The sequence below is a fragment of the Uranotaenia lowii genome, chromosome 2 (assembly GCF_029784155.1).
Source record: "Uranotaenia lowii strain MFRU-FL chromosome 2, ASM2978415v1, whole genome shotgun sequence".
NCBI lineage: Eukaryota > Metazoa > Arthropoda > Insecta > Diptera > Culicidae > Uranotaenia > Uranotaenia lowii.
The window spans coordinates 197,463,751-197,490,933 of NC_073692.1; the positions used below are offsets into that span (position 1 = coordinate 197,463,751).

Sequence of the window (27,183 nt, forward strand, 5' to 3'; positions counted from 1 at the left end):
ATGCTCGTTTCGGATCCTCCTGGCTGGCACGCACACACCGACAACAGCCGGTACACGAAGAAAAAGAGCAAAAAAAACATCAAAACAAAGCGCATGCGTGTGCGTTCCAGAACCGACAGCATAATGCTGGAGTTTGACAGCTGATAACACCACTACATGCAACAGGATTTTATGTTTCTCGTGAGATATGCATATCGGTTGTGCACTGGTATGCGTATTTGGAAGTATCAGCCCAGTATCTCTGCTTGGAGGAACATAAATGGTTGATCGGGATACATAATTTTTCGTGTTTTCGTTCCGTCGTCGGTTTGCGAATCGGGTTGTTTGATTGGAATTTTGTGCCGTTTTATCGGGTTATTTGGAACGTTTGATTGCTGGAAGTGGTTAATTACGGTACGGTGCTTTTCCGGGAATTGAAGGTTGGTCCGGATCCGCCGGAATCGGGCTCCAAATTCTAAGAATTCGGATCAGACTGGCTTCGACAGTGTGGTGGACATATTATTTTGGGCACCCCACAGGAATCGTCGTCGGCTGTAAGCCATTCCCCAACATAGGAGGCTGCTGCTTCTGACTGTGCTGTGTGTACTAGCGAGTAAAAATATTGATTTTTTCCCTCTAGTGGTGCTGCTGCCACATTATCTTGCCTGAGAATTCCATGGTTCCTGTGTTTTCTTTCCTTCGGTGTGCATCCTCTAAAGCTATAATGGAAGAGCCTTTGCCGTCGAGTTATTGATGAGTGAAATTTATGCGACACGGAAGAGGAATGGCCGTGCTGTGAAAAATTGAGCACGTATCCGGGCTTGCCGGAAGCTTCCGGGGTGCTCCACCAGGTCGGAACCACTTTTAGTTACTTGCCCCAGCAGGCTCTTGAGCAGTTTTCGAGAGCAGTGCCATTGATGTGAAGTCGAAGTCTCGTGAAGAGTGTGGGGGGAAGCAAGCGAGTTTTACCTGTTTGGGTACAAAAATATCTCCGGTGTGGTGTTGCGTGGGCGGCTTCTCTGTAGCCGAATGTGGTTCTCCTATTAAGTGGCAGTTTTGTGGTGGCGCTGAAAGCCCGATAGCAAGAGTCATCATTTTAGATTTATGAGCCTAGCCTATAGGCTAATGCGAGTTTGTGTTTAGGCCAATCCAAAGTGCGTGCCTGGATATAAAAGTAACAGGGAGTGGGGAAAGCCTGAGGAATTCTTCGGGGCTGATGTGGACATTCTGGAGCGTTTGGAATCAGCTGCCCTAGGTAAGGAACCAGGGGGGGGGACTTGAAGCAACATTAAGAAGGTTATCGAACGAGATTTGTTTGGGTCAACAAACGGCCTTGGGTAGAAAGTTTGTACATGCATACACAGCTGGTCGAGTTAGACTTCTAATGAGCTATTACACAATAATCTGTTAACTATTTAAGAGCTCTGCAAAAAATAAAAGCAAATTATTGGACCTTATTTTTTCTACCTTCTGAATACTTAACTACATGTAGATACTAATATTCTGAATTCTGATTCTACATTCAGATTTTGAATTCTAATCAAAATTTTTTATTTGGATAAGTAATTTAGTTTTTTTTATTCCGAATTTTGATTATAATTCAGAATCTGAATTCTGATGATTTATTCTTATATGCACTGAATTTGAATTGTGAATTGTGAATTTGATCCCGAATTCTAATTCCTGATTCATATAAAAAAGTAAACTTGAACACAACTGCTAATGATTATTATTCAAACCCACACTCAACCGAAAAACCAACCAGTCTACACATAATGATCGATGGTTTCCAGCACATCGGAAGTATGGTTTAACCGGTCCAAAAAACGGCCATCTCCACCTTCTGCTGCTGTGTTTCTATGTAAACAACAATCAGAATCGGCTTCAGAAACAATCGGGTAATTGCCCTGTGCATATCGTAAATGAAACAAGAATCATCGCAGCCGGGCAGATGTTTGCAGGCCTGTTGTCCATTTGCTTGTTTACTTTCGTTCCATGTGTTCATGTGGCACCCACCGAACACTATCGGGAAAACCTTAAGTTGCTACAGAGCTCTAAAGGAGGGAAGCATAATTAGTGCTGCAGCAGAGAAAACATTCCGGTATAGGTACCATGTAAGGGGTTTCCCCGGTTTGACCCCAGTCCCATGTAAATACACAATCATGTCCATGTGTGTTAATGTAACTTATGTTTTCAATTAGAGTTCGAGTTGCAACAAGAAAGCGATTCATTGTTTTATGTCTTTTCATCGGAACGATATGTCTTGTAAATGGATGATAAATTTCTTTCAACCTGCTGTTTCATCTAACATAAGCTTGCCAGATTGCCCGGCTTTACCCGTGCAATCGTATATTTGACAAGAAATCGGGAAATGTACGGTCCGGCTGGTTGCCCGAATTTCGTTGAAAAAGGCCCGATTTTGACCGGATTTATTGTATGTTTATTTATAGATGACTAGCTGATCCCATACGAACTCCGTTTCGCTTTAAACTTGGAATATGTTATGAACAGTTTGTATGAAAGTCAATTGCCAAGCATTTTCCAGATGCACTTCCGAATTCATTGTAAAGTATTAATTGCAAAAATATTGGACGATCACTTTTTCTGTCGTCTGCTACTAAATTTGAAATCAGGAATCAATTGCAAAAAAAAAAACGTTTATAACTTTCGACTCGATCGACTCGATAACAACGCAATTATTGCCAAAAAAATAAACCCCTTTTGGTGACAATCTTTGATATCTGAAATCGATTACCCCTCCCTCAAAACTCCCGTGTGCAAATTTCCTAAGCAATCCATTGCATAATAACGTAAATATTGCCAAAAACAGTGGAAATTTAATTAATGTGGACTACCCCTTTCGTCGACCCCTGGCAAAACATTTGACATCTGAAATCGATTGCCCATCCCTGAAAACTACCGTGTGCAAATTTTCATCCCAATCCTATGTATAATAACGACGGTATTGCAAAAATATTGAAAGGTTAATATGGACGACCCCCTTTGACGGCTTACACTGAATTTAATACCTGAAATCGATTGCCCGTCCCTCAAAACTCTCGTGTGCCAATTTTCATCTGAATCCGTTGTATAATAACTACAATATCGCATTAACAGTGAATTGTTAATATGGACGATCCCTTTGGCCGACCCCTGACTTTAATTTGGATAAGTGAAATCAATTGTTTGTCCCTTATAACTCCTATGTGCAAATTTTCATCCCAATCCGATGTATGAAAACGTCAATATCACTAAGATATTAAAAGTTATAATGGACGACCCCTGACTCCGCATTTAGCATCTCGAATTGATTGCACGTCATTCAAAACTACTATGTGCAAAATTTCATCTCAATCTGATGTATAATAACGCCAATATCGCAAAAACAATAAACAGTTGATATGGACGACCCCTTTTGCCGACCCCTGACCCAAAATGCAATGCCTGAAATCGATTGGCCATCTCTTAAAACCCTCAAGTGCAAATTTTCATCACAATCCGACGAAAAATAACGTCAATATCGCGAAATCAATATTTGTCTTGTATGGACGACCCCCTTCAGAAGGGGTCATCCGAAAACATTTTTCATCATTCCTGGCCCTAATGAACATACATGCCAAATTTCAGCTCTCTAGCTCTTAAGACGGCTGAGTCTATAGAGGACAAACAAACAAACAAACAAACCCACAGAAATTGCTTTTTATATATATAGACTAGCTGATCCCGTACGAACTTCGTTTCGCATTTAACTTTAAAGTTAATGATTTTGAATTTGGTTGGTAATTGGGACGAATTTTCTCCAAAAAATTGCTTAAATACTAAACAGTATTTGCAAGCGACCTATTTGCTTGTCTACCAAACAGAAATTTAAAAAAAGAAATCGATTGACCGTCGAAAAGAACACCCGTGTACGATTTTTTGTCTTTTTCGGATGCATAACAACGAAATTATGTCTAAAATATATTAAAGGTAATATTAACGACCTCTTTTCTGTCGTCTGATTAAAAATTTTAACTCAAAACTCAATTGTCCGTTTTGTAAAACACCCGTGAATGAATTTTTGTCTGGATCTCATGCATAATAAAACAATTATTGCAAAAACATTAAACAGTATATGTGGACGATCCCTTTTTCTGTCATCTAATAGAAAGTTTGTTATCAGGGATCGATTCCTCATCCTGCAAAACTCTCGTGTTTAAATTTCTGCCTCGATATGATGCCTAACAACGTAATTATTGCAAAAAAAAAAATTCTAAAATATTAAGACAAACCCTTTTACTGATTCCTTGTCAAAATTTGACACGTGAAATCAATAACATGTGCTGTAAAACTGTCATGTGCAAATTTTCACTATAATCCGATGTATAATCAAGACAATGGGGCTTATTCGGGAGTCACGTGACGTGATGTGCAAAATTTCACATCGTTGTGCCGACTCCAGAAACCACTCTAGGCTAGAAGTTTTAGCTCGATTTTTGGAGCTCATTCATACTAACGTTTCTTCTCTGAAACATTTCCTGCAGTCAGGATAAAGAAGTGAAATTTTGTGAGTCACGTAACTCGACTCGCAGAATAACCCCCAATATAGCAAAAACAGTGAACAGAAAATATGGACGACCATTTTTGCCGACCCTTGACTCGAGATTTGAAACATGAAACAATTGAGCATCCCTCAAAACTTCTATGTGGAAATTTTCATCTCAATACAATGCACATTAACGGAAATACCGTAAAAACATTGAACAGTTTATATGGACGAACCCCTTTAGAAGGGGTCATCCAAAAATCTGAAAACATTTTTCATCATTCCTGGCCCTAATGAGTATCCATGCCAAATTTCAGCGCTCTAGCTTGTAAGACGGCTGAGTCTATAGTGGACAAACAAACAAACAAACAAACAAACCCACAGAAATTGCTTTTTATATAGGGGGAAGTGTTCCTAAATGCGCATGTTAGGTAATATGCGCATACAGCCGATTGGCGATATGGCTGGAGATTCATCGTATCTAATCGGTGCAATTTGAGGGTAATACGCTATTGAAACATGGCATGAAGAAATTTGATTGTTATATAAAGCCAAAAAAAATTTAAAAATTCAAACAAGATTTTTGTCAGTTTTGTTATAATATATTGAACTTTAATTATCGTGCGTACAGATTCGGTGAACAAAAATTTTAATGGTTTTTCTTTCTTATTCATCTGGAAATCGGGAATTCAACAAATTGAAGCTTTTGGCAAGGTTGTAAATGATCAGATATTGAAATAAGAGACAGGTTCTGAATGCCCATATCAAGGCAGGTTAAATGCCTGTATCAAGAAAAATAGATTAGTCTTATAAATTTTTTACTTTTTATCATTGAAACATTAAATCTACACTCAAATCACGATCTTACAGCGAAAAAAGAAGAACTTCATACTGATCCGATAAAAATACGAAATGAACAAAATATTACCATGAAATATGGTTATATGGCATACCTAATTATGTTTTATGCAAAAGAACTAGTGATGTAAATAGTTTCACCAAAATTTCAGCCTTGACGTATGCTTAACATCCGTTTCTACCATTTTCAATTAAAGAATATCAAAATATTGCAACTGTTAATGAAATATAGCTTGAAACATAAATATGCGCATTTAGCCTGCCAGTTTCGGAAATCGGCTAGTTTGACTTCTTCTATTATAAAATTATTTTCACAAAAACTGTAAGAGATTTTCACAGAAAAATTGCTCTAACGTATATAAAACAGATGTCCGCTCATGTGTATATAGTTTTCAGACTCCTATCTATTGGAATATGGGAGAAAATGAATGCTTTCCTTAATATGCGCATATAGCCCGCCTCTCCCCTATATAGATTTTAGCCTTCTACTTTTACCCTCAAATTTATTTTACTTTATTAGCAAAATCAGACAAGAAACTCATATTGAGTTTTTGTTTCGAAAAAATATTACCCCTGGTGTGTCCCAAGTGAAAAATATTCGCATATGCGTCCCATGACCAAAATTCAGCGCCAGAGCGTACAATTGAAGGAAACTTGTAGATAGAAAATGTAGTAAATCAATAATTTTATGCTAAAAACATGAAATTACTTAAAAATTGAACGTATAGTAGCAAAATAAATCCGAAGAAATCTGTTTCTTGATATAAAAAAAAAATAAGTAACAGGTAAACTCTCCCGAAATGTTTTTTTTTTCGAAAAAAATTAATCCATGACAACGCTCAATAGATTAGTCTTCGGTCAGAATTACTTTATTTTTATATCCCTCACAATATCAATATACCGTTTTCGTTCATCGTCTGGAAAGGTGTTCCCGGAAGTCTTGTGTTTTGTCTTGAAATCCAGCAAACTTTTGGTCGGAACTATCAACGTATCCGTAACACACATTAAATGAAATTAAAGTCTGATAAATTCGCAGCAATTTTACACGAATGAAAAAAAAGTTTTTGAAAAACACGTCCCACTCGACTCAAAACCATCGTTCTCAATCAGTTTCGAATCAGGGTCTTTCAAAAACTTAATTCTTAATCTTAATTCGAATGATAAATAAATGATGAAATACGTTAGAAAAGTACTTGCTGCTCGCCACCAACGCTGATAACTTAAGCACAAGACAAGAGACTCATTTGAGAATAATCTCTGCTGGAGGGTTAATAATATTCGCATATTAGGCTGATTCGATTTGGGGTCATTTCTAATTTCTCAAACCCTAGGGTCTAAAAAGCATTCATGATTTTAGCAGAATTTTTAAGTAACATTTACATGAGTAAATTTGAACTTTTAGGTTTGAATGGGAAAATTGAATATTTTGTACTTAGAACTCAACATAATTTTTGTTTCTTGAGTGGAACCGAGCCAGCTGATGGTTTTTGTGCCTAAAGGAAATTTTCCGCTGAACAACTTTGTTCAAGACCGTAACTCCGTATCTTACTAGGCAAAATAGTTATTAGTCAATTAACAGGGGTATGTCTTTTCGCATTGATAAACAATAAATTCAATTGACATCACTGCTGGAGCCTCGCGAAGTATTGCATAAAAAGTAGTCTCACTATAGAGTTGTTTTTGACATTTCTTACGCACACTTGCTGAGCGTGTACAGATGAGACGGGACAATTAACCTCCAAAACTCTCGGTACAAAAAAAAAGACAGCCGGTCTACAAACATGGTCGTTTTTGAGGTTGATTGTCCTAAAACTAAAAAGTGTTGGTGAAACAGCCAGCATAATATCACCAACACTATCAGCGGCAAATAGGACTATTAGGATATATTGACAGTTTTACACGAACACCACCTAAGCAGGAGGCCTCAGCCCTAACCTCAAACCATGGGAGAACAGAATCAATTTTTGAGGTGGGCGCACGATAAACGCGATTTTGCGGTACTAATATCGACAAATTCACCCTGTGGAAAAACGACACACAGATGCTCGTGTTTTGATTTTTTTTGGGTGTTCAGGGCTGCCAAGTGCATTGATATTCGGAAAATCGCCCGTATATACCCTTATGGCTCCAGATCGGCATCAGAACCGCTTGATTTCATCAACATCTACTATCAGAATGTCGGTGGTATCAATTCCTGCGTGACTGATTATCTGCTCGCTACTTCATTTTCCTGCTACGATATTATCACCTTCACCGAAACATGGTTGAACGATCACACTCTCTCCAACCAGATCTTTGGACCCGATTATTCAGTGTTCCGCTGCGATCGAAGCCCCCGTTACAGCAAAAAGACCACAGGTGGTGGGGTGTTACTCGCCGTAAGGTCCAAATTCAGAGCTATGCCAATCGATGATTAATCTTGGCATAATCTTGAGATGGTGTGGTCCCGTTTCGAACTCGGCGACCGGGTGCTTTACATTTGCCTCCTGATCGTTCGAGAGACGTTACCTTAGCTGAATCATTCTCACACTGCATCTCTAAAATAAGCTCTTTCTGCGCCCCAGAAGATGACATAATCGTCTTAGGCGATTTTAACATGCCAAGTTTTAAGTGGTGTTCCAGTCAAGCTAGCTTCCTGTATCCTGATCATGAACGCTCTACTTTTTCGGCTTCTTCGAACATTATTCTAGACTCTTTGAGTACAGCAACCTTACGTCAGATCAACAGTGTTGTAAACGAGAACGGCCGGATGCTTGATCTTTGCTTCGCCAATGACGGGCTCCGTTTACCAACTTTCGAATCAGCACCTGCACCGCTAGTTAAAGTAGGCCCACATCACCTGGCTTTACTGGTTACATTTAATATCTCTAGATTGTGTAACCCCGCTGATAAACTCACACCCTTCTACTTGGACTATAAGAACGCCGATTTCGATATCATTTCTCGCGTACTGGCCACTATAGACTGGGAATCCGAACTCGAACTAGCAAACCCTAATGCTGCAGCCGAAACTTTCTCGCACATCCTCAACTACGTAATCGACCGTCATGTGCCGAAACGCACCGCCAATTCTAATCCTCGGACTCACTGGGCTACAGCAGCTTTACGACAACTGAAAGCGACAAAAATGCGTGCTCTTCGAAATTACAACAAGCACAAATCTCCGCATACCAAGGAAGAATGTCGCAAACTCAACTCTGCCTATAAAAAAGCCTGTCAACGTAGCTATCAAAACCATCTTAGTCGAGTTCAGCAAAACCTCAAGACTAGCCCAAAATCCTTCTGGAATCACGTCAAGAATCAGCGGAATGAACCTGGAACACCGTCCTGCATGTTCCTGGATGGCATCATGGCGAACTCTGACTCCGGAATCTGCGATCTCTTCGCAAATAAATTCTCGAGCATCTTTGATACATCTTCAATAACCGACGACCAACTGAATTGTGCCATCAGGAGTGTTTCACCACTGGGCTTTTCTCAAGGCCGGATTAAAGGGGGGGCAAAAGGGGCAATAGCCCCGGGCCCCCCGAGTCAGTGGGGCCCCCCGAGGTATAAAAAATTTTAATATTACTCTAATCATACTACTTCAATTTCTACAAATCTTTATATGAAATCAGAACTAGAAAATCGGAATGAAAACTTGGAATATAACAACTAATGGGGCCCCCGTGAAATAAAATCTGGAATAGTTTTTCTCTTATAAAAGTTAAGGGGGCCCCTTTAGTAGGAAAGCAGTGAAGGAGTTCTCCCGTATTTTTCGGGCTGAGATTATCAAAAACATGGTATTTAATAATGTGAACCAAACGATGTTATTTTTAGAAAAAATGAAAAAAATAAAGAAAATCACCTCAAATTTTAATTTTTTTTTATCAAAAAATTTCAGTCAGGATATTCAGGACAGAACACGTAGAATAAAGAAAAACGTCTCATTACATACAAACGTCTTGCACAATAATAATGTTAATTACGTTAACTTTCCAAGTAATGGTTACTTACTTTAAATTGGCATTTCAGTCAGAAGGAAGCAAATACTTAAATTTAAAATTTGGTTTCGGCCTTCCTCAAGGGATATATTGCATTATACTGTATGTGTTCTTGAGTGTATCGAATGTGAGGGGAAATTTTGCTGGTATCTAACCTTTTTCTTGTATGCTGTTATCACTATGAAAATTTTAGTATTTGCTTCCTTCTGACTGAAATGCCAATTTAAATTATAAAGAACAATAATCATCAGTCATTAAAAATAACTTAAAATGGTTACTTACTGCACTAAAATAGCAGCTAATTTCTCGAAAACTGGTTCATAATGCTGATAGAAAACAGAGAAGCTCTAAATGCATGGTTGAATACCATTTTTACAGTCGTTAGTGCTAATGGTTCTTGGGTTAAACTTTTACATTTTTTGCCTGGAATCTTATAAATATGCAATTTTTAAATATATTCACGTCTACTTAATTAAACTCATAGTCTTTAAGATAAAAATTTCAGACTTTAACCCGCGCAATATCCGGGTTAATATCGGGTATAGTTTTTAATTTTCCAATCATTATTATTAAAATTTCCGTTGGTTTATAAATTCTAAACTCCTTTCCCTCCCCTCCATTAAACATACTGTAGTTGCTTTTATTGAACCAATCGACAATACTGAGTTTCTTTATTGAATTCCCATCCCTATTTCTGTGTTAGACTTGAAATTCGAACTGAAACATTTTCTGATTTATCTTACATTTTATTCTCTACTGAATTCAGCATTCCATTTTTCAAATGATCATTCTCGGATTTATTTTATCATATGAACGATCTCATAATTGAGTTGGTAATATCATTGAGTGATTCTTTTATTAGAATATTTCTATGTTTTTAATCTTATCATTTCCAGATTTAATTCATTGAGTTTTTCAAATCTTGTGTAAATTCTTCAGTTACTGAAGTTCATTTTTAAGGTTTTTCTGAATTTTGAAAACTCAGGATTTTTGTTCAAGGTCATAAACTCATTTGGATTCCTGATCTGACTTTTTCAATGATAACTGATTCTGTGTATAAACATTTAATCTCTATTCTGATTTTTTTTATTCAATCGGATCATATTTGCACTTTTACTCCGTTGACTTTGAGGGCATCTAATGAAACTTTTGTCACATTTAGAACATTTTCTTATCTGATGAGAATCATATCCATAAAAATCTCATGAAAACGTTTTTTTTGTGTTTCAAAGGTATTATATTAAAAAACACATTTGATGCAATTCCTGCATTGGCTCTTATTGTAATTTTGGAACTTTTTTTTATTTATTTTGTATTTTGTTTCTTAAAACTTGATTTGAAATTATGATTTTGATTTGTGGACATTGAGTTGTGGTTCAGAATATAACCTAGTTTTAAATTTTTAATTCTTAAACTCTTTGTCTATTTTTTCATGGAATCTGAATTTAATTATTTTGTTAAATTTTTGAATTTTGTATTCTATGTTTCAAATCTTCATGATGCTTCCCAATAGTCATTGGGTAAATATTTCTCGATGAAGCGCAAACCAGACGATCAATGATGAAATGAAAAACATATATAATATAACATATCTATTTTTCAAAATCAGAGAAATTTAGTTGGCGATATGAATATAAGAAAAATTAAGAAATAAATCTTCCATTGTGCAGTTCAAATCAGAGCTTCCATTATTGAAAAATTTCTAAACTCTTCCGCAATGTTTGCACGTCATTAATTAACAATTTTTATTTGAAGACTATCTTCTACGCAGACAAAATGGCCATTTGAAGACAGTATACTAAACTCATCTCCAGTTTCTTAACACGTTTAAAATGTTTTGTGTTCTCCGGGAAAGTATTTAAAAAAAATCGAATCAAAGGGGCCCTCCGGGAAAAATTGCCCCGGGCCCCCCGATGGCTTAATCCGGCCCTGGCTTTTCTTTAAACGGTATTACAGTCGAGGACACAACCATCTCTAAAGCAGCCACTAAGCTCAAAAACTCCTTCTCTACGGGCCCGGATGGGATACCAGCTACCTTCCTGAAGCGTTTTATGCCTTCTTTGCTGATTCCTATCAGGCTTATCTTCCAAGCTTCGCTCGACCAGGCCACCTTCCCCTCACTGTGGAAAGAAGCTTACATGTTCCCGGTTCATAAAAAGGGAGATAGGTAAGATGTTAATTTCTAATTACCGAGGAATTTCAGCTCTGTGTGCATAGCCAAACTTTTCGAATTGGTGATTTTAGATGCCATTTTCATGTTCTGCAAGCACAACCTCTCCAACGACCAGCATGGATTTATGCGCTCAACTACAACTAACTTACTAACCTTTACCTCGTTTGTGCATGAAAGTTTTGCAAAGAAATCCCAAACAGATGCCATCTATACCGATCTGTCTGCCGCATTCGACAAGGTGAACCATGTGGATCTCTTATTGGCTGGTTCCGCAGTTACCTTACTGGGCGTAAATTGACAGTTCATACGGGTAACTGTTTTTCCAGGCAGTGCTCAGCTTCATCAGGCGTGCCTCAGGGAAGTCATTTAGGGCCATTAGTATTCCTAATCTACTTCAATGACGTGCTGCAACTCCTCGATGGACCAAAATTGACGTATGCCGACGACTTGAAACTGTACTACTTTATCAATATCTCCCAAGATGTGAACTTCCTGCAGAACCAGTTTAACCTCTTTGCCTCCTGGTGTGATGCCAATCGCCTACCTTTCAACCGTAGTAAATGTGTAGTAATATCATTTTCCCGCAAACGACGCCCGTTCTCAGCCGTTCATTTCCTTGGAAACGATGCAATCTCTCGAGCTCAACACGTGAAAGATCTTGGTGTGATCCTCGACGCGCGGCTGGATTTTAAGAATCACACCAACTATATCGTTGACAAAGCCTCCAGAAGCCTGGGTTTTCTTTTCCGCATGACGAAGGACTTTAAGGACATCTACTGCCTGAAGAGTCTTTACTGCAGTCTGGTTCAATCGATCCTCGAATATGCTTCTGCGGTTTGGTGCCCATATTTTCAAAACGGTTCTGATCGCATCGGAGTCATCCAACGACGTTTTTTGAGGTATGCCATTCGACACTTAAACTGGCAAGACCCTTTTCGACTTCCCAGCTACGAAAGCAGCTGCCGCCTGTTCGACATCGACACGCTGCAAGCTTGCAGAACCGCCACTCGTGCGTCTTTCGTTGCTGATCTGCATTCATCAAGAATCGACTCTCCCGCACTTTTGGAAGTTCTTCCACTCAGCGTCCGACCTCGTTGTTTGAGGAATCGGGATCTTCGGCTCCTCGTTCCTGTTAGAGTACACAATTACGGAGCCAACTCCGCAATAATTGGCGTCATCAAGACTTTTAACCGCTTCTCAGAGCAATTTGATTTTGATGTTTCGAAGGTTGTATTCCGAAGAAGAATTCTTTGTGTTCTAAGTTCAGTGTAGATTTGTATTTGTAGTTAGTCTCTTAATTTTTAAATATCATTTGGATCAATATGTGATCTTACTATTTAATAATAATAATTAATAAATAAATAAATGAGTATTTTATTGTAATTTCTCCGTACATACTAGTTAGAATCAGTGCAAAAGACACTCACCGCGCGTTCTATTCTCGGTGTCATCCAGGGTGTTCGATAATCTTTCATAATCTTGACTTTTTCCGGTGTGTGTGCTTCGATCAGGTACTGAAGATGTGACGTCAGAATTTGAACTTTTTCTCGACATTTTGAGCGGAGATAAATTGGCGAAAATCGATTGTTTGAAAGTCGGTTTGCAAATTAAGTTAGTTGACCCTTTTAAAGTTCCTAACTTTAATACGTTTCGGAGGAAGCTTACAGATTGTAACATGAGTGAGGAGATGGGCGATTTCGTGGTCGCAAATTCCGTTGCTGGAAGCTGTATTGGAACCATAACATTTATGTTGAAATCTCCTACAATCTTAGTTTGATTGAAGTTATGCTTTAAAAGATCGAGCATAAGATTTTCGTGCTGCTGCGGGAAAAGTTGATTGCTGGCATTAGGGTTATTTTTAGACAGTGACCAGGCATGTATTCAAATCGTTGATTTTTGCTTGCAGTGCTAGAATTTCGAACTTTTGATGATTTGGAGTGTTCGGATCGTATGAAGATTTCAGAAAAGAAACAGCCTTGATGCTCTTGCTGACGTAAACACCAACTTCTCCGAAAGCTTTATTGTTGCATCCACGTCTACCGAGTAGGGAGTGAGGTATGAAGGTGTATTATAAAAATGTTGATGGGTCCGATGGGAGCAGTATAGCTTTTATTTGGTTTCTGTTTTACCGATAAAGTGGAATTTGCTCTTATCGAGAACAAGTTTAATTTCATTAATGTGTCTTTCAAGACCTCTCACATTGAGGTGGTCAAAGTGGCCGCAGCCCGTGGCGTAGAGGATAGCCTTCAAGTCTTCTAAGACAGAGGGCATGAGATCGAATCCCGGTCACGGCATACATAGTACACATTCTATGGGTTGGTGGTTTTCGCATTTGTAAGATGCCAGCCATATTATCTTCGAAATATGTACGCTTAGAGTTAATAAAAAAGGAATCTCTTCGAGGAAACATCTAGTTTCATTGAGATCCTGTATGTGTTTGTGTTCAGTTTGAAATGTGGAGATTGTTGTAGTATTGAGACATAAAGATATTCAACATGCAAAAAGTCGTCGGCTTCAGGAATATGCATTCAGGAAGGAATGGAAACACTCGGCGTCGTAGAAAATTGGCTTCTTTAACTTCACTCATCGTTGGGAGCAGAGATGCCAATGTGCCTGATTTTTCAGGCGTTGCCTGATTTTTTGAGGCTACGCCTGACAACCTGATAAGCCATTGAATTTCCCTGATTTTTGTAATATGTCTGATTTTGCCTGATTTTTGCAAATGTCAAGAAAAATGAGTAGTAAGTAACTGGAGTAGGTACCATTAGATGAAGTGAAAAGTGAAAATGTGTCTGAATCAAAGCAATCGAAAGATTCCCATACATTCTTAGGGATTTAAATAGAATCTTTTGCAGAATGCAGTAATGCAGTACTCTCACAACACATATTCCAGTGAAAATGTGGAGCGATGACCAAAAAAAAAAAGGTCATCACTTTGAGCGAAATTTCCGTTACTTTAACGAGCTTTAACGTAGCCTGATTTTGCCTGATTTTTATTTCGCAAGTTCCCTGATTTTTGAAAAAAAATGTTGGCAACCCTGGTTGGGAGTGGCTCCACCTCGTCATTGGCTACGCCGGCGATGTATCTTTCTCCACCGTCTTGATCTTGAATGTGCGCCGTTCAGGTGTTCATCGTAGTGGTGCTCCCACATTTTGATCGTTTTGCCGAGTGCGTTGACGTTCTCCGCAACGCTGTTGATGACTGCCTTCATGGTATCCCAACAGCCCTCGAGAGCGGCTTCGTCAAGCTCGTTCTCTGCCGGCAGCGCTGCTTCGATCAATGGATCGATGGAAAAAGCTAATTTTCCGAGTGGAGTCGCCACTAGCGCTCAGAGCTGTCAAACCTCATGATCAAAGTAGCAGAAAAAACACAGAAAAATCAACAAAGCATGGCACTGTGTTGTACTAATAGAACTCACGCGGACAAAAATCGGAAAAAAATCACTTTGACACTTTAGTTAAAAAATGCTCGAATTTCAGAACTGTTCCATTCTTAAGATATTGAAAAATGAGGAAAACTTAAAAAAAAAGGTTTGATAAAAAATAACAAGGCAAATTTATGATCACTGAATACAAAACAACTTCTACGTACAATGCATTGATGTAAACGTGAATGTCTATGAAAATACAGTGTTGAGATGCTTCAGAATAACTCATATCATAAGAATAGAAAGTATGAGAAAATGAAGGATATCAGAAAAAATGAAATAGTTAAAGTTTTCGGACGAGATCATTTAGGTCCGGCTGATTTTTTTCATGTTTTACGTGGATATTTAACAAGTTCTGAAAAGTTCAGTTCCGATCTCAAGATTTGAAGCTTTTTTATAATTTCACCAGTCTCAGTTTTTTGGACCTATCCTCTATGAAAAGTAATTATGAAACGATCAGATCAGTTTTCCAGATTTCCAGGTCACCCGTCTTTGAAGGGCTACCTAATATTGTTCGAACTTTTCAAACGTGTTTTTTTTACAATTTAGAGTTGGCTAGAAGTGTTTAAATATAAAAGGGCAGCCACTGAAAGGATAGGGGCTCGAAACATATATAAAACTAGTAAATTGATTATTATCAATCAGATGGCAGATTTGTATCTCTCTAGCGGAAAACTACGCAGGAGGTGCTTAAAGAAATCCATTGCGCGTAGTCTTCTTCGACCTCAGGTTGCTTCAGTCGTGCGATATTTAACCGAGGCGGCTGTCGCTTTCGTATGTTGTTCACTACCATCACCCGATATGTAGTGGTCTGACGCGATGTTGGCGCCTCACCTCGTCAGGATCTAACGTCGATGATGTTGAAGATGTGCCGGTTGTCTACCAAATCGTGGTCGATCTTTAATTGCGTTTGGTACAGTGATCTTCAGGTATACTTGTGTGGGAGGCGGTGCTGGAAACAGGTACTACGTCACACTCATCTAAAAATCTTAAAACAAATAAAACTACCCAATAGAAATAAGGCTGGCAAGATCAACAAACTGTTTTTTTTTATAAATCGATCCATGAATTTTTCACTATCATTGTTTATTCACTCTACATACAATCAAAATGGGCTTGCCTGCCTGTTGTTTGGAGCAAATGATAAACCACTTTCCAAGCCGAATTGAAGCGACTCGGAGCCCCAGTATAGCAGCCGGCCACAATTACAAGTGCGGCAATTTACTTAAACTCTTCCACAATAACCATTGGGAACGAACGGGCGCAATGAATGGATGAAAATTTCATCGTCAAATGGAAATTTGCCCAGGATGGCACCCGGCGAAGAATGGAAGTGCAAATGAGCGTTTCCGTGCGGTTGACAATTTAATTCCTTGGGATCATACGGAGCATAGTAATGATTATATTATATCGGACCCTTTTTTTTGGTCTCTTCCTATCCTATGCCTCCCCCGAACTCAAATCGAGGACAAGGTTCGTTTGTCTTTATACGGTTCGGAGCAATCATTTTGCCCGGCACTCACTTGGGCTGCTTCCTTTCTGGAAACCTGTATCTATGCTCCGGCTCCAGGATAACTGCAAGGATGCCCATGTGACGATGTGTGTTGAATTTACCTTGTGCCCGGAACGACGACGAAGCAAAAAGTGGGGGGAAAGTATTTACACAAAAGCTACCGCAGAAAAGGTATTTGCAATAATTCTGTTTCAATGATTTCGACCGAGAATGGAACCCGGAAACTTGGATGGATCCGAGAGAAGTTTTGTTTGTTTTTTTAACTTTCCTTCTTTCGAGGTGAGAAACATCTTACATATGGGATGACACCGAATAACATATAGAAAGTTTCGCAAATTATCTGTACATAATAGTGGTCCTTGAAAAAAAAGTTTCATTAATCGATTGATAGTGACTAAAAAGTTGGATAAAATTATTATTTGAAACAAAATTTAGGAAAAGTTTGGTTCGAGCCTGTTGCTCGGATTCCGTACAGAAAATCCTGGTTTTGGCACAGATTTATACACCCATTTCTAAATTGAATTTTATAATTATATAATTTTTTTTTTCATTTTTGCGTCCTAAAACGGTTTTCTAGCAAGTTTCATATAAATAATCATGAACAGTTTTTCGAAAGCCTTAAATACAATTTAAAATCTCCTGATGTCTTTGGATGAAAATAGATATTTTCATGAATATTCTTTTTTATTTTTATTGAATAATTCCGTGGTTTTGACCAAATTTGTTCGGATATGGCCCGGATTTTTGGATGTAAGTTTTGAAATCGAATGCCCGGAATTTGCCAGAACTTTAGATAAAATTGTCCAGATTCGACTGGTCCGGATATGTCTGGAAAATATCCTGGCAATCTTAAATGCTAAAGCCCGGTTTACAGTTCCAGTGAAAATTTTGCATGTTCATTTTCATGTCAAGTGTAAATGGGCCTTAAGAACTTAACGATTTATTTAATCTTGTGTTAAATATGTAAACTTAAAAAAATGCTGCTTATTTTGAAAAAAAAAAACACAAAAAAAAACATTTTATTTGAATAATGTTTTGTTTGAAATCTTTCATAAATTTTTTTTACATTATTTTCAATTTTTGAGAAAAAATTGTAAAATTTTAAGTTTAATGAATAAGCGAAATTTAGTAGAAAATACTCGTTTTTATCGCAAATTTTCGAAAAATGTTCTAGATCCTTCAAAAGATTTTCTTCATCAATAGTGCGTTGAATAGGCGGGAATCTCTTCTCTAATGTGGTAACAATTTTTCTTTTTGAAGTTTCCAAAAATGACACAGAGAGCTTGAGAACTATTCCATCTATCCCTATTAATTATTTCCATTTTCGGCACCCATCTTTCCAATCAATAGAGGAGAAGTGGGATACTAGATCCCATTTTGTTATTTTCATCATTTTTTTTTTTGAAAAATTAAGCAACTCGCTGTCTTTTGCATTTTCGGGCAGAGTGAAATTTCAAATTGTTCTGCACCGAAAGTTAAAACGATACATGCACCTGTTAATTGTTAATTGTTTATTGTTTATTTGATACAAAATCATCTGACATATTGAGGTGTCTTAATGATCTACTTAATAATATTTGTACATTACACGATACTTTTCTTAATTTCTTAGTTGGTCACTTAAGTCAGATTCAATACGGCGTTTGAAAGTTGAAATGGAAACATTGAAGTCGAAGACAGCATAATAACGTAGAAAGCATATTTTTGCGGAACGGAGAGGGTCGTTACTGCCATATAAACTGTTAATAAACAAGAAGCATTTTCGTGGGACGGAAAAAAATGTGATGTTTTTAAAGCTAAAGCAGAGTTTATTCTTTTTTTAAAGAGACTTGGTTTTTTATTCAGAACGCCCTTAGCCTTGGCAAAAATCATGTAAAATCTAAAGATAAAAAATACATTGGCTGTTTTTGGCCATATTAGTTCTCATTTCACAGGTTATGAGCATCAGACAAAAAAAATGTTTGCTACCTTCTAGTGATTGCATACTTAAAGGCGCAATTTTCTTATTTTTAGCTAAAGGCACTTTTTAGAGTCCTTTTTATCAGTCAATAATTAGAAAAATATTAGTTATTCGATGAAAATAAATATTCTCATGTTAAGCAATTTTCAAAATCTATTCAGAAAAAAATATATCTTTATGGGGATCAATTGAACCCATAAAATTCGGAAATTAAAAATCGTACCGAAATCTGATCCAAAACCAGGAAAAATACACAAGGAACTCAAAAACTATTTTTTGATTCCAAGTTCCGAGATTCAATCCAAAATTCAGAATTTAGAATTGTTATTTAATTTCTTAATCAGAATTCATCAGATCAAAACAATTTTTTTGAAAAAGATCATAAGTTTTGAGTTTTTAAACTACTCTGTTTTTTTTCAATTACCTCTATATTGATGAAAAAAAAAAACACCATTTTTATCGGAACTGTATCTAAAAATGAGAATAAAATTCAAAAGTTACCTAATATTTGTTCATGTACCGCATGTAATTACAACACAACTTATAAAAAAAAATCAATCAATCACGTGAAAACAAGTAAATCAAAGTTAAATCTTTAATTCAGAACTTGTTTCGGATTTTATCGCAGAAAAAGTCCTTGGAATCTACTTTAGACTTTTATGTAGATCAAAGCTAAAAGATATACAAATCGTTACAAATTGTACTAATAATAGGATAAATTTTAGACTTACATTAAGTTTCCCGATCCTCTTGCGGGAGTAGCTTTAGGTAACTTTTTCCAGTATTTCTAGTAGTGTGAGCTCTGTACAAATTATCTAAGTGTTAATTGCATGTTTCTGCATGATTTAGGATAATTCAACTTACTGTTAGAAGTGATGTAGATATTCTATTTAGTTTATCACTTCTGCACTCTAGAATTCTCACGTGGTTTTACCACCGAATGGTTCTACAATAATTGTGCATAGAAATGTAATATTTCGTTTGGGAACGATTCTATAATGCTACTTACAGCTTTTCCGCATACAAACACTTTTAGATACAAGCTGTGTACAAACTGTGATAACCACTGTGATACTAGTTTTAAGTAGGAATTTAACTGTGATAATTTAATTTACTAATTTTAAGACAATATAGTGTGCACGTTTCTAGGAATATTTGCCAATTAACCAAAAAAAAAATGATGACTTTCAATTCTCCTCTCTTCTACGTCTGACATTCGTTGTCATTTTATGCCTACACTACACATAAGCGTTTCTATCCAACCTTATCGAGGGGGGCGCATTCTTCAGTGGTGCCCAACATATCCCCGACCCGTAAATCTGGTCCGGAAGTCACTTCCGGTTCGGTTTTACCTGAACTTATCTCGAGCACCGCTAGCTTAGCCACACCTCGTTTCAACCTTCCATCGTTCGTACGAATCCAAGCTTGACGAATTCTTCCATCAGCAGACACCACAGGCTCGTCAACGATTCCACGCACCCAGCACTTCCGGTTGGTTCCTTCGACGATATATACCAAGTCTCCTTTCTGCACAGGATTCGTTTCATCATGCCACTTAGAGCGCGGGTTCAAACTGGGAACGTATTCCTTGATCCAGCGATCCCACATCTTGTACGCCAACTGCTGGGAACGCTGATATGAATTGCGCAAAGAAACTGCATCTTGAGGATACGGTGGTACTGAATCAATTTCATTCGTAGGAGAACTTCGAAGAAAGTGATTTGGGCTTAAAGCTTCTTTTTCTGCTACGTCTCCGGATACACTTGTTAAAGGGCGAGCGTTGATCATATCCTCAGCTTCAATCATGGAAGTTTGCAATATTTCATCCGTTAGGCGTCTTCCATCATGTAGTGCGAACAGAGCTTCCTTCACCGACATTACTAGCCTCTCCCATATGCCACCCATATGAGGCGTGGCTGGGGGATTAAACTTCCATCCTGTTAGAACGGTCGTAGTTTCGTTGGCACACTCCATGTTGATGTCTCGAATCTGTTTCTGCAGCTCTTTGAAGGCACCTTTAAAATTTGTCCCGTTGTCGGACAAAAACTCTCGTGGTGGGCCCCTGCGACCGACAAACCGTCTTATAGCCATCAAGCATGATTCACTCGTCAGAGAATGCGCAACCTCTAAGTGCACAGCTCGGATCACCAAGCATGTAAATAGACAAATCCAACGCTTTTCCGTGCGCCGCCCAACAGTGACCTCAACAGGCCCGAGATAGTCCACGCCGACGTAGCTGAATGGTCGCAGATATGGTGTAACACGTTGGTAAGGCAATGGTGCCATTCTTGGAACTTGAGGACGATTGTGATTTACTTTACACCAGACACACTCTTTGGAGACCTTGCGAATAACTGCTCCTACGTTGGGAATCCAAAAGCGCTGCTTCAATTCGTTCTTCACGGTATCACGGTAACCGTGACCATACTTCTCATGAAAACTGTGCGTCAATTTAGCAGTGATCAGATGTTTTTTAGGCAAAATTATAGGGAATCGCATATCAAAGGGCAACAATTCGCCGTGTTCTGTTCGGCCTTCCATACGAATAAGACCTTCTTCGTCTAATAATGGCGTTAACTTATACAGCGGACTACACTTCTCTATGGCGATCCAATCTTTAACAGATCGATCTCTATTTTTCTGTAAAACTCGTATTTCATCTGGGTAGACTTCAGATTGAGCTATCTTAAACAAAACAATTTCAGCTTTTTGCAATTCTTCTCTCCTAAGAGGTGCTAATTGACTTGCGAATGTTTTTATAATTAATTTTGATTGCCTATCTGTTGCTTTTAGGGTTTCGATTGGGAGATTTAGTCGTTTCTTCCTACAATTGGATACAAATCTAAAAACGCACGCTAAGGTTCGTAGCAGTACCAACCATTTGGAAAATCTTGAGACATCGATAATAGGTTCCGGAATAAACACATCATGGTACAAGAACTGAGCCCTTAATTCTTCGGAAACATTTGCTTTGGGCGGCCGCTGAGAAGGCCAACTTTCTTCGGTTTCATACAAAAATTGCGGTCCAACGAACCACACACTATCATCTGTCAGCTTGGAACCTACACTCCATTTGGTCAGCAGGTCGGCCACATTGGATTTTGTCGGGACCCAACGCCACTCCGAAAGCTTCGTGTTGCTCAAAATTTCTCCAATGCGATGACCCACGAATTGTGAGTATTTTCGTTGATCGGATCTGATCCACGAGAGAACTGTTTGTGAATCAGTCCAAAAATATCGTTGAGTTATTGGAAGACGATGGTTCTTTTGCACTGTATCAGCTAATCTCGCCCCCAGCACTGCTGCCTGCAGCTCATTTCGAGGGATCGACAACTGCTGGATGGGTGACACCTTAGAACGGCTCATGGCTAAGGAACATCGCACGGTCTCGTCCACGACCACACGGAGATAAGCCACGCAACCATAGGCGGCTTCGCTTGCATCAGTGAAGACATGTAGTTCCACAGCGTCATACTGATGCGATCTCACATCACCAAAATAGCTCCTCGGTATTTTCAGCTTTTCTATCTCAGGTAGGAGATTCGTCCACCGGTCCCATTTCGAATTTGAAGCTTCATCGATCGGCTCGTCCCAGCTGCACCCCGTCCTCCACAGGTCTTGGATCAGGAGCTTCCCGTGCACCGTAAATGGGGTGAGCAGACCCAAAGGATCGAACATGGACATTACGCAGCTGAGGATTATTCTTTTCGTTGGTCTTTTCGCACCATTTACGGCTTTCACCAGTTCCGGCTTGAAGTTAGCAGAGAAGCCAAAAACATCTTCCGTTGGGTTCCAAGCAATGCCTAGAACACGTTCGGTTCCAGATTCCTTGTCTGCGTTAAAGTGCACTGCGCTGTTATTTTTCGGCTCGCCCATTCTTACCAGAAATTCTTCGGAGTTCGCAACGAAATTCCTTATGTGAAACCCGCCTCTGGAGTGAACCAACTTCACCTCGCTGGCTAGTCTAACTGCTTCGTCTACGCTGTCGGTGCTGTCGAAATAATCATCGACATAATGTTGGAGCTCGATCGCGCTCGCCGCCCTTGGGAATTCAGCTGCATGCTTTTGAGCGTTCAAATTTTTAATAAATTGCGCCGCACACGGGGAGCAAGTAGCGCCAAATGTGGCGACGTCCATGACGTACACCGTGAGCTCTTCGGACAGGTCCTGGCGAAAAAGGAAGCGCTGAGCCTGTCTATCTTCTGGCCGAATTTTTAGCTGGTGGTACATCTCCATGATGTCCCCGCCAAAAGCTACGGGTTTCTCACGAAATCGACATATCACACCTTGGAGAGGCACTAGCAAATCTGGTCCACAGAGGAGTTGCGAATTCAGGGAAATTCCGCCAACCGACGCCGCCGCGTCCCACACTAGCCGTATCTTGCCTGGTTTGCGGGGATTCACAACAACATTCAACGGTAGATACCAGACGTCTGAAGATTGTGTGTTGTTCAGCTCTTCTGTTGTCGCCGGATGTGCGTATCCTTTCTCGAGATACTGTTGGATTTGAAGGTTAACTTTTGCTTGAAGATCTGGGTCCTTGGAGAGTTTTCGTTCTAGAGCTAACGCCCGCTTGTAGGCCATGCCATAGCTATCGGGAAATCCTCTGGAGTCGTTCCGCCAGAGTAACCCAGTTTGGTAGCGATCCCCGGTGAACACGGTAGTACTTTTCAAAATAGCGAGGGCTCGCTGGTCTTCATCAGATTCTAGAACGCACGACGGATTTCGGACTTCTTCTAACAAGTACTGGTTTCGAAGCATATCGTGAAGTTGTTGATTACTCAACTCGTCCACTCCGTGGACGTTGAGGGCAACCTGGGGGCACGGCCCTTTCCTGCAAGGTCCATAAACCGTCCACCCTAGCAAAGACTTAACGCCAACCGGTTGACCTGGTTTGCCGATTCGGGATTCGATCGGAGCGAAAACGTGTAGATTGTCCAGTCCAATCATGATCCTCGGTTCTTCGAGAGAGTGATCCATGACTGGCAGGCAGGCCTTGAAGATGAGAGTACTGCTTACAAACTTCGCCGAACTTAACCTTTTGCTGTGGCAGCTGGAGTTCTGTAACAGTTCGCACATTGTTCAATGGCAGTTTTTGGTCGGAGTCTCTGGGCGAAATGAACAGATTGACTTTTCTCGAACGATCTTCATAACGCTTCATGTTCCCCGTCCACGTGACGACAAGTGGTTCAATTTCGCCAGATGCTTGCAACTCATCAGCTACAGAGGATTCCAGTAGGGTTGCGGATGAGCCCTCATCCAGGAAGGCGAGAGTATCGTAGGCCAAGTCATCGACGTAGAGTGTTATTGGAACCATTCTGAAAATCACAGCACGATTTTGTCCGTTGTGTGTGTTACATTCGATTTGCAGATTGTTGGCAAATTGCTCGTTCAGATGCAATAAAGGATGATGACCACCCTGGCAGCCACCGATGTTGCATCGTACTTTGAAATTACATCTGCTTTTCCCATGACTATTAAGACAGAGTTTGCAAAGTTTGAGTTTCTCTGCCATTTTGATTCGATCCGTCACAGACAGACTTTTAAAATCGTCGCAAAAACGGAGTTTGTGATCTGTACGTTTACAAACCAAACAAGATTTCGAAAATTTCTGATCTTCCTTCGGAGGTTGAGGGGAATCAGCGTTATGAACGTGTGCAAACTCTTTCCTCCTACCTTTGCTTGATCTGGAGTGCTCCCCGCCGTCCATCGGGGTCAATTCAGCCGCTTCAGACACGTCTTCTACAATGGAGCTCATGAAGTTGGAGAATACTCGTAGAGGACTTCCTTGGCTAGTCCGTTTGTATCGAACCCACTCAATTTTGTAAGTATCGGGTAACTTTTCCGCCAACTCCTTCACCAACATCGGGTTTTGTAAATGATCTCCTAGACCAGCAGCTTCCAAATGGTCACACACTTGTTTCACGGTAATTCCGAAATGGATGAAGGTTTCCATTCGGTCGAGCCTCGGTGGTTGAGCTTTTCGAACTTTGTTCATAAGAGTTCGCAGAAGTCTTTCTGGTTTGCCAAACAAGCTCCGCAAATCGTTGATTACATCCGGTACAGTCTCCGGGAGAACCAGTCTACTTCTGACAGCTTCAAGAGCGTCCCCTTTTAGGGAATCCTGGAGACGCTTCAAATTGTCTAGATTTGAGAACCCGCAAGCTCGAGTAGTATTTTCGTAGCTGCTGATGAAAATAGGCCATAGTTCTGGTTCACCTCGGAATGTTGGCAGTTGTTTCGACCCAGCTTGACGAGCTACAAGCTGATCTTTGGTCACTTCGACGATCCTCGGCGCGGTTTCGAGTTCTGAACTCGTGCCTCTTTGGTTCCTCCTCAGCAAGTTCTCCATGAACGATATTTGTTCTTGATTGAAGCCTAAACCTTTTGCATTTCGTTTCGCTTCTTGATCCATCTCGTCGTCAGTTGAATCAAGTTTCGGGTCAGGTTCATTCACGCGAATATTTCCGAAAATTTCGGAACCACTTTGGTTTTTCGCTCTAATTGTCGCAACGGGATTCTCAATTCGACCAGCAGAATCAACCGTGTTTAAATGCACTTGAGATTTGCTCAGCCATTTATTCACCGCATCTTCTTCATCTTCATTTTCGCTGTCGTCGTCCAATGAATCTTCCGCCAAATCATGCGATTCAAACTGTTTCTTCAACAGATGCATTTTCCTTTCGAACTCCTGCTGCTCGGCTAATTTGCGTTCGTAAATCTGCCTTTGTTGGGAAAGCTGTCGATCATGCATTTCCTTTTCCAGCTTAAGAGCCTTTTCACGCAAGGCATTTTCCTTCTGCAAGCGCTTTTCCTTCAGGATCATGTCCATTTCCAGCCGTTTTTCCTGCATAGCCATTTCCTTTTCCAGAGCTAGTTCCTTGGCAAGTAGCTCTTCTTCTAAATGCTTAAAGCTAGCATCCACGGCGGGCACAGCGGTCCGAACAGATCCGGCATCACTTTTCTTCGACCCAACCCTCTTGGTGGGTTTCTTCACCTTGGGAACTTTTAATTTTTGGCTACATTTGGGACAGCTCCACGGGTGGTTCTTTATCTCCTCGGTCACTCCAACACATCCATAGTGCGCCCAATTGTCGCAGTGGTCACAACCGACCATGTCTTCCAAGCTGTTGGGTTTATCGCACATCATACAGCTGCGTTGGATCATCGTTGATTCTGCATTCTCAGTTGCATCGCTGAATGCAGTTTCAGTCCCATTATCGCTACTCATTTTGAGGTTAGATCCGAATTAATCTTTGATTTTGTTTCGGATTTTATCGCAGAAAAAGTCCTTGGAATCTACTTTAGACTTTTATGTAGATCAAAGCTAAAAGATATACAAATCGTTACAAATTGTACTAATAATAGGATAAATTTTAGACTTACATTAAGTTTCCCGATCCTCTTGCGGGAGTAGCTTTAGGTAACTTTTTCCAGTATTTCTAGTAGTGTGAGCTCTGTACAAATTATCTAAGTGTTAATTGCATGTTTCTGCATGATTTAGGATAATTCAACTTACTGTTAGAAGTGATGTAGATATTCTATTTAGTTTATCACTTCTGCACTCTAGAATTCTCACGTGGTTTTACCACCGAATGGTTCTACAATAATTGTGCATAGAAATGTAATATTTCGTTTAGGAACGATTCTATAATGCTACTTACAGCTTTTCCGCATACAAACACTTTTAGATACAAGCTGTGTACAAACTGTGATAACCACTGTGATACTAGTTTTAAGTAGGAATTTAACTGTGATAATTTAATTTACTAATTTTAAGACAATATAGTGTGCACGTTTCTAGGAATATTTGCCAATTAACCAAAAAAAAAATGATGACTTTCAATTCTCCTCTCTTCTACGTCTGACATTCGTTGTCATTTTATGCCTACACTACACATAAGCGTTTCTATCCAACCTTATCGAGGGGGGCGCATTCTTCAGTGGTGCCCAACAGAACTCTTAGTTGCAAATTTGAAAAGGTAAAAAAAGCTTCTGTTATAATTTTTCAGTCAAGGTGTTTAATTCAAGAGCTTAACAGTGAAACAATTAAAAATAAATCTACAACTCATCTTTACGTACGGCATTGTCTTTTCTGGAGCTTCAAAAATTTCAGAAGTTTTCCGAGTTATCGTTGCAGTACACTCACACAGTTATCGTTGGTGATTTCAATTTAGATCCCACCAAAAACAATACAGTGTCAAACCAATTTTGTAGCGTTCTCGATTATTTTAAAAAACGAACACAAACACATACAGGATCTCAATGAAACATGATGTTTCCTCGAAGAGATTCCTTTTTATTAACTCTAAGCGTACATTTTTCGAGGATATGATGGCTAGCATCTTCCAAATGCTAAAACCACCAACCCACCGAAAGTGTACTATGTTATGCCGTGACCGGGATTCGATCTCATACCCCCTGGCTTAGAAGACTTGAAGGCTATCTTCTACGCGACAGGCGGCGGCTAAAATCGGCTAAAAATTTCGGATTTAGTTGTGTGAACGACAACCCTACTCATTACCATCAAGGAGGAAGCTCTCTTATTGATCTTATGATGACGAACAACCTGGAGTTCGTTCAAAATTTCAATCAAGTTTCTGCTCCCGGTTTCTCCAGACATGACGTCATTTTTGCATCGCTGGACATTTCTAAAAGAGTTTTGATTGAACGTATAACTATGAGAGACTTTACACGCATTGACTTGAATGGATTGGAATTTTCAGCTAATTCGATCGATTGGTCTAATTTGTACTCAATTGGT

General features: G+C 39.4%; 2 protein-coding genes across 2 annotated transcripts in view; one reads left to right on the top strand and one right to left on the bottom strand.

The window, feature by feature from the left end:
* The first annotated feature begins 256 nt into the window (after positions 1–256).
* LOC129742247 (tyrosine-protein phosphatase Lar) overlaps positions 257–27,183 on the top strand; it is a 740,954-nt gene continuing 714,027 nt past the window's right edge. Inside the window, exon 1 of the mRNA XM_055734122.1 lies at positions 257–1,234. The gene's annotated coding sequence lies outside the window, so the exon portion shown is untranslated. The remainder of the gene's footprint in view (positions 1,235–27,183) is intronic.
* Positions 19,674–25,650, bottom strand: LOC129742244 (uncharacterized). The gene is made up of 2 exons (XM_055734119.1): positions 23,458–25,650; positions 19,674–23,414 (listed from the first exon to the last, which is right to left on the bottom strand). Exons 1-2 carry the CDS (start codon positions 25,648–25,650, stop codon positions 19,674–19,676), a joined length of 5,934 nt encoding a protein of 1,977 aa, XP_055590094.1.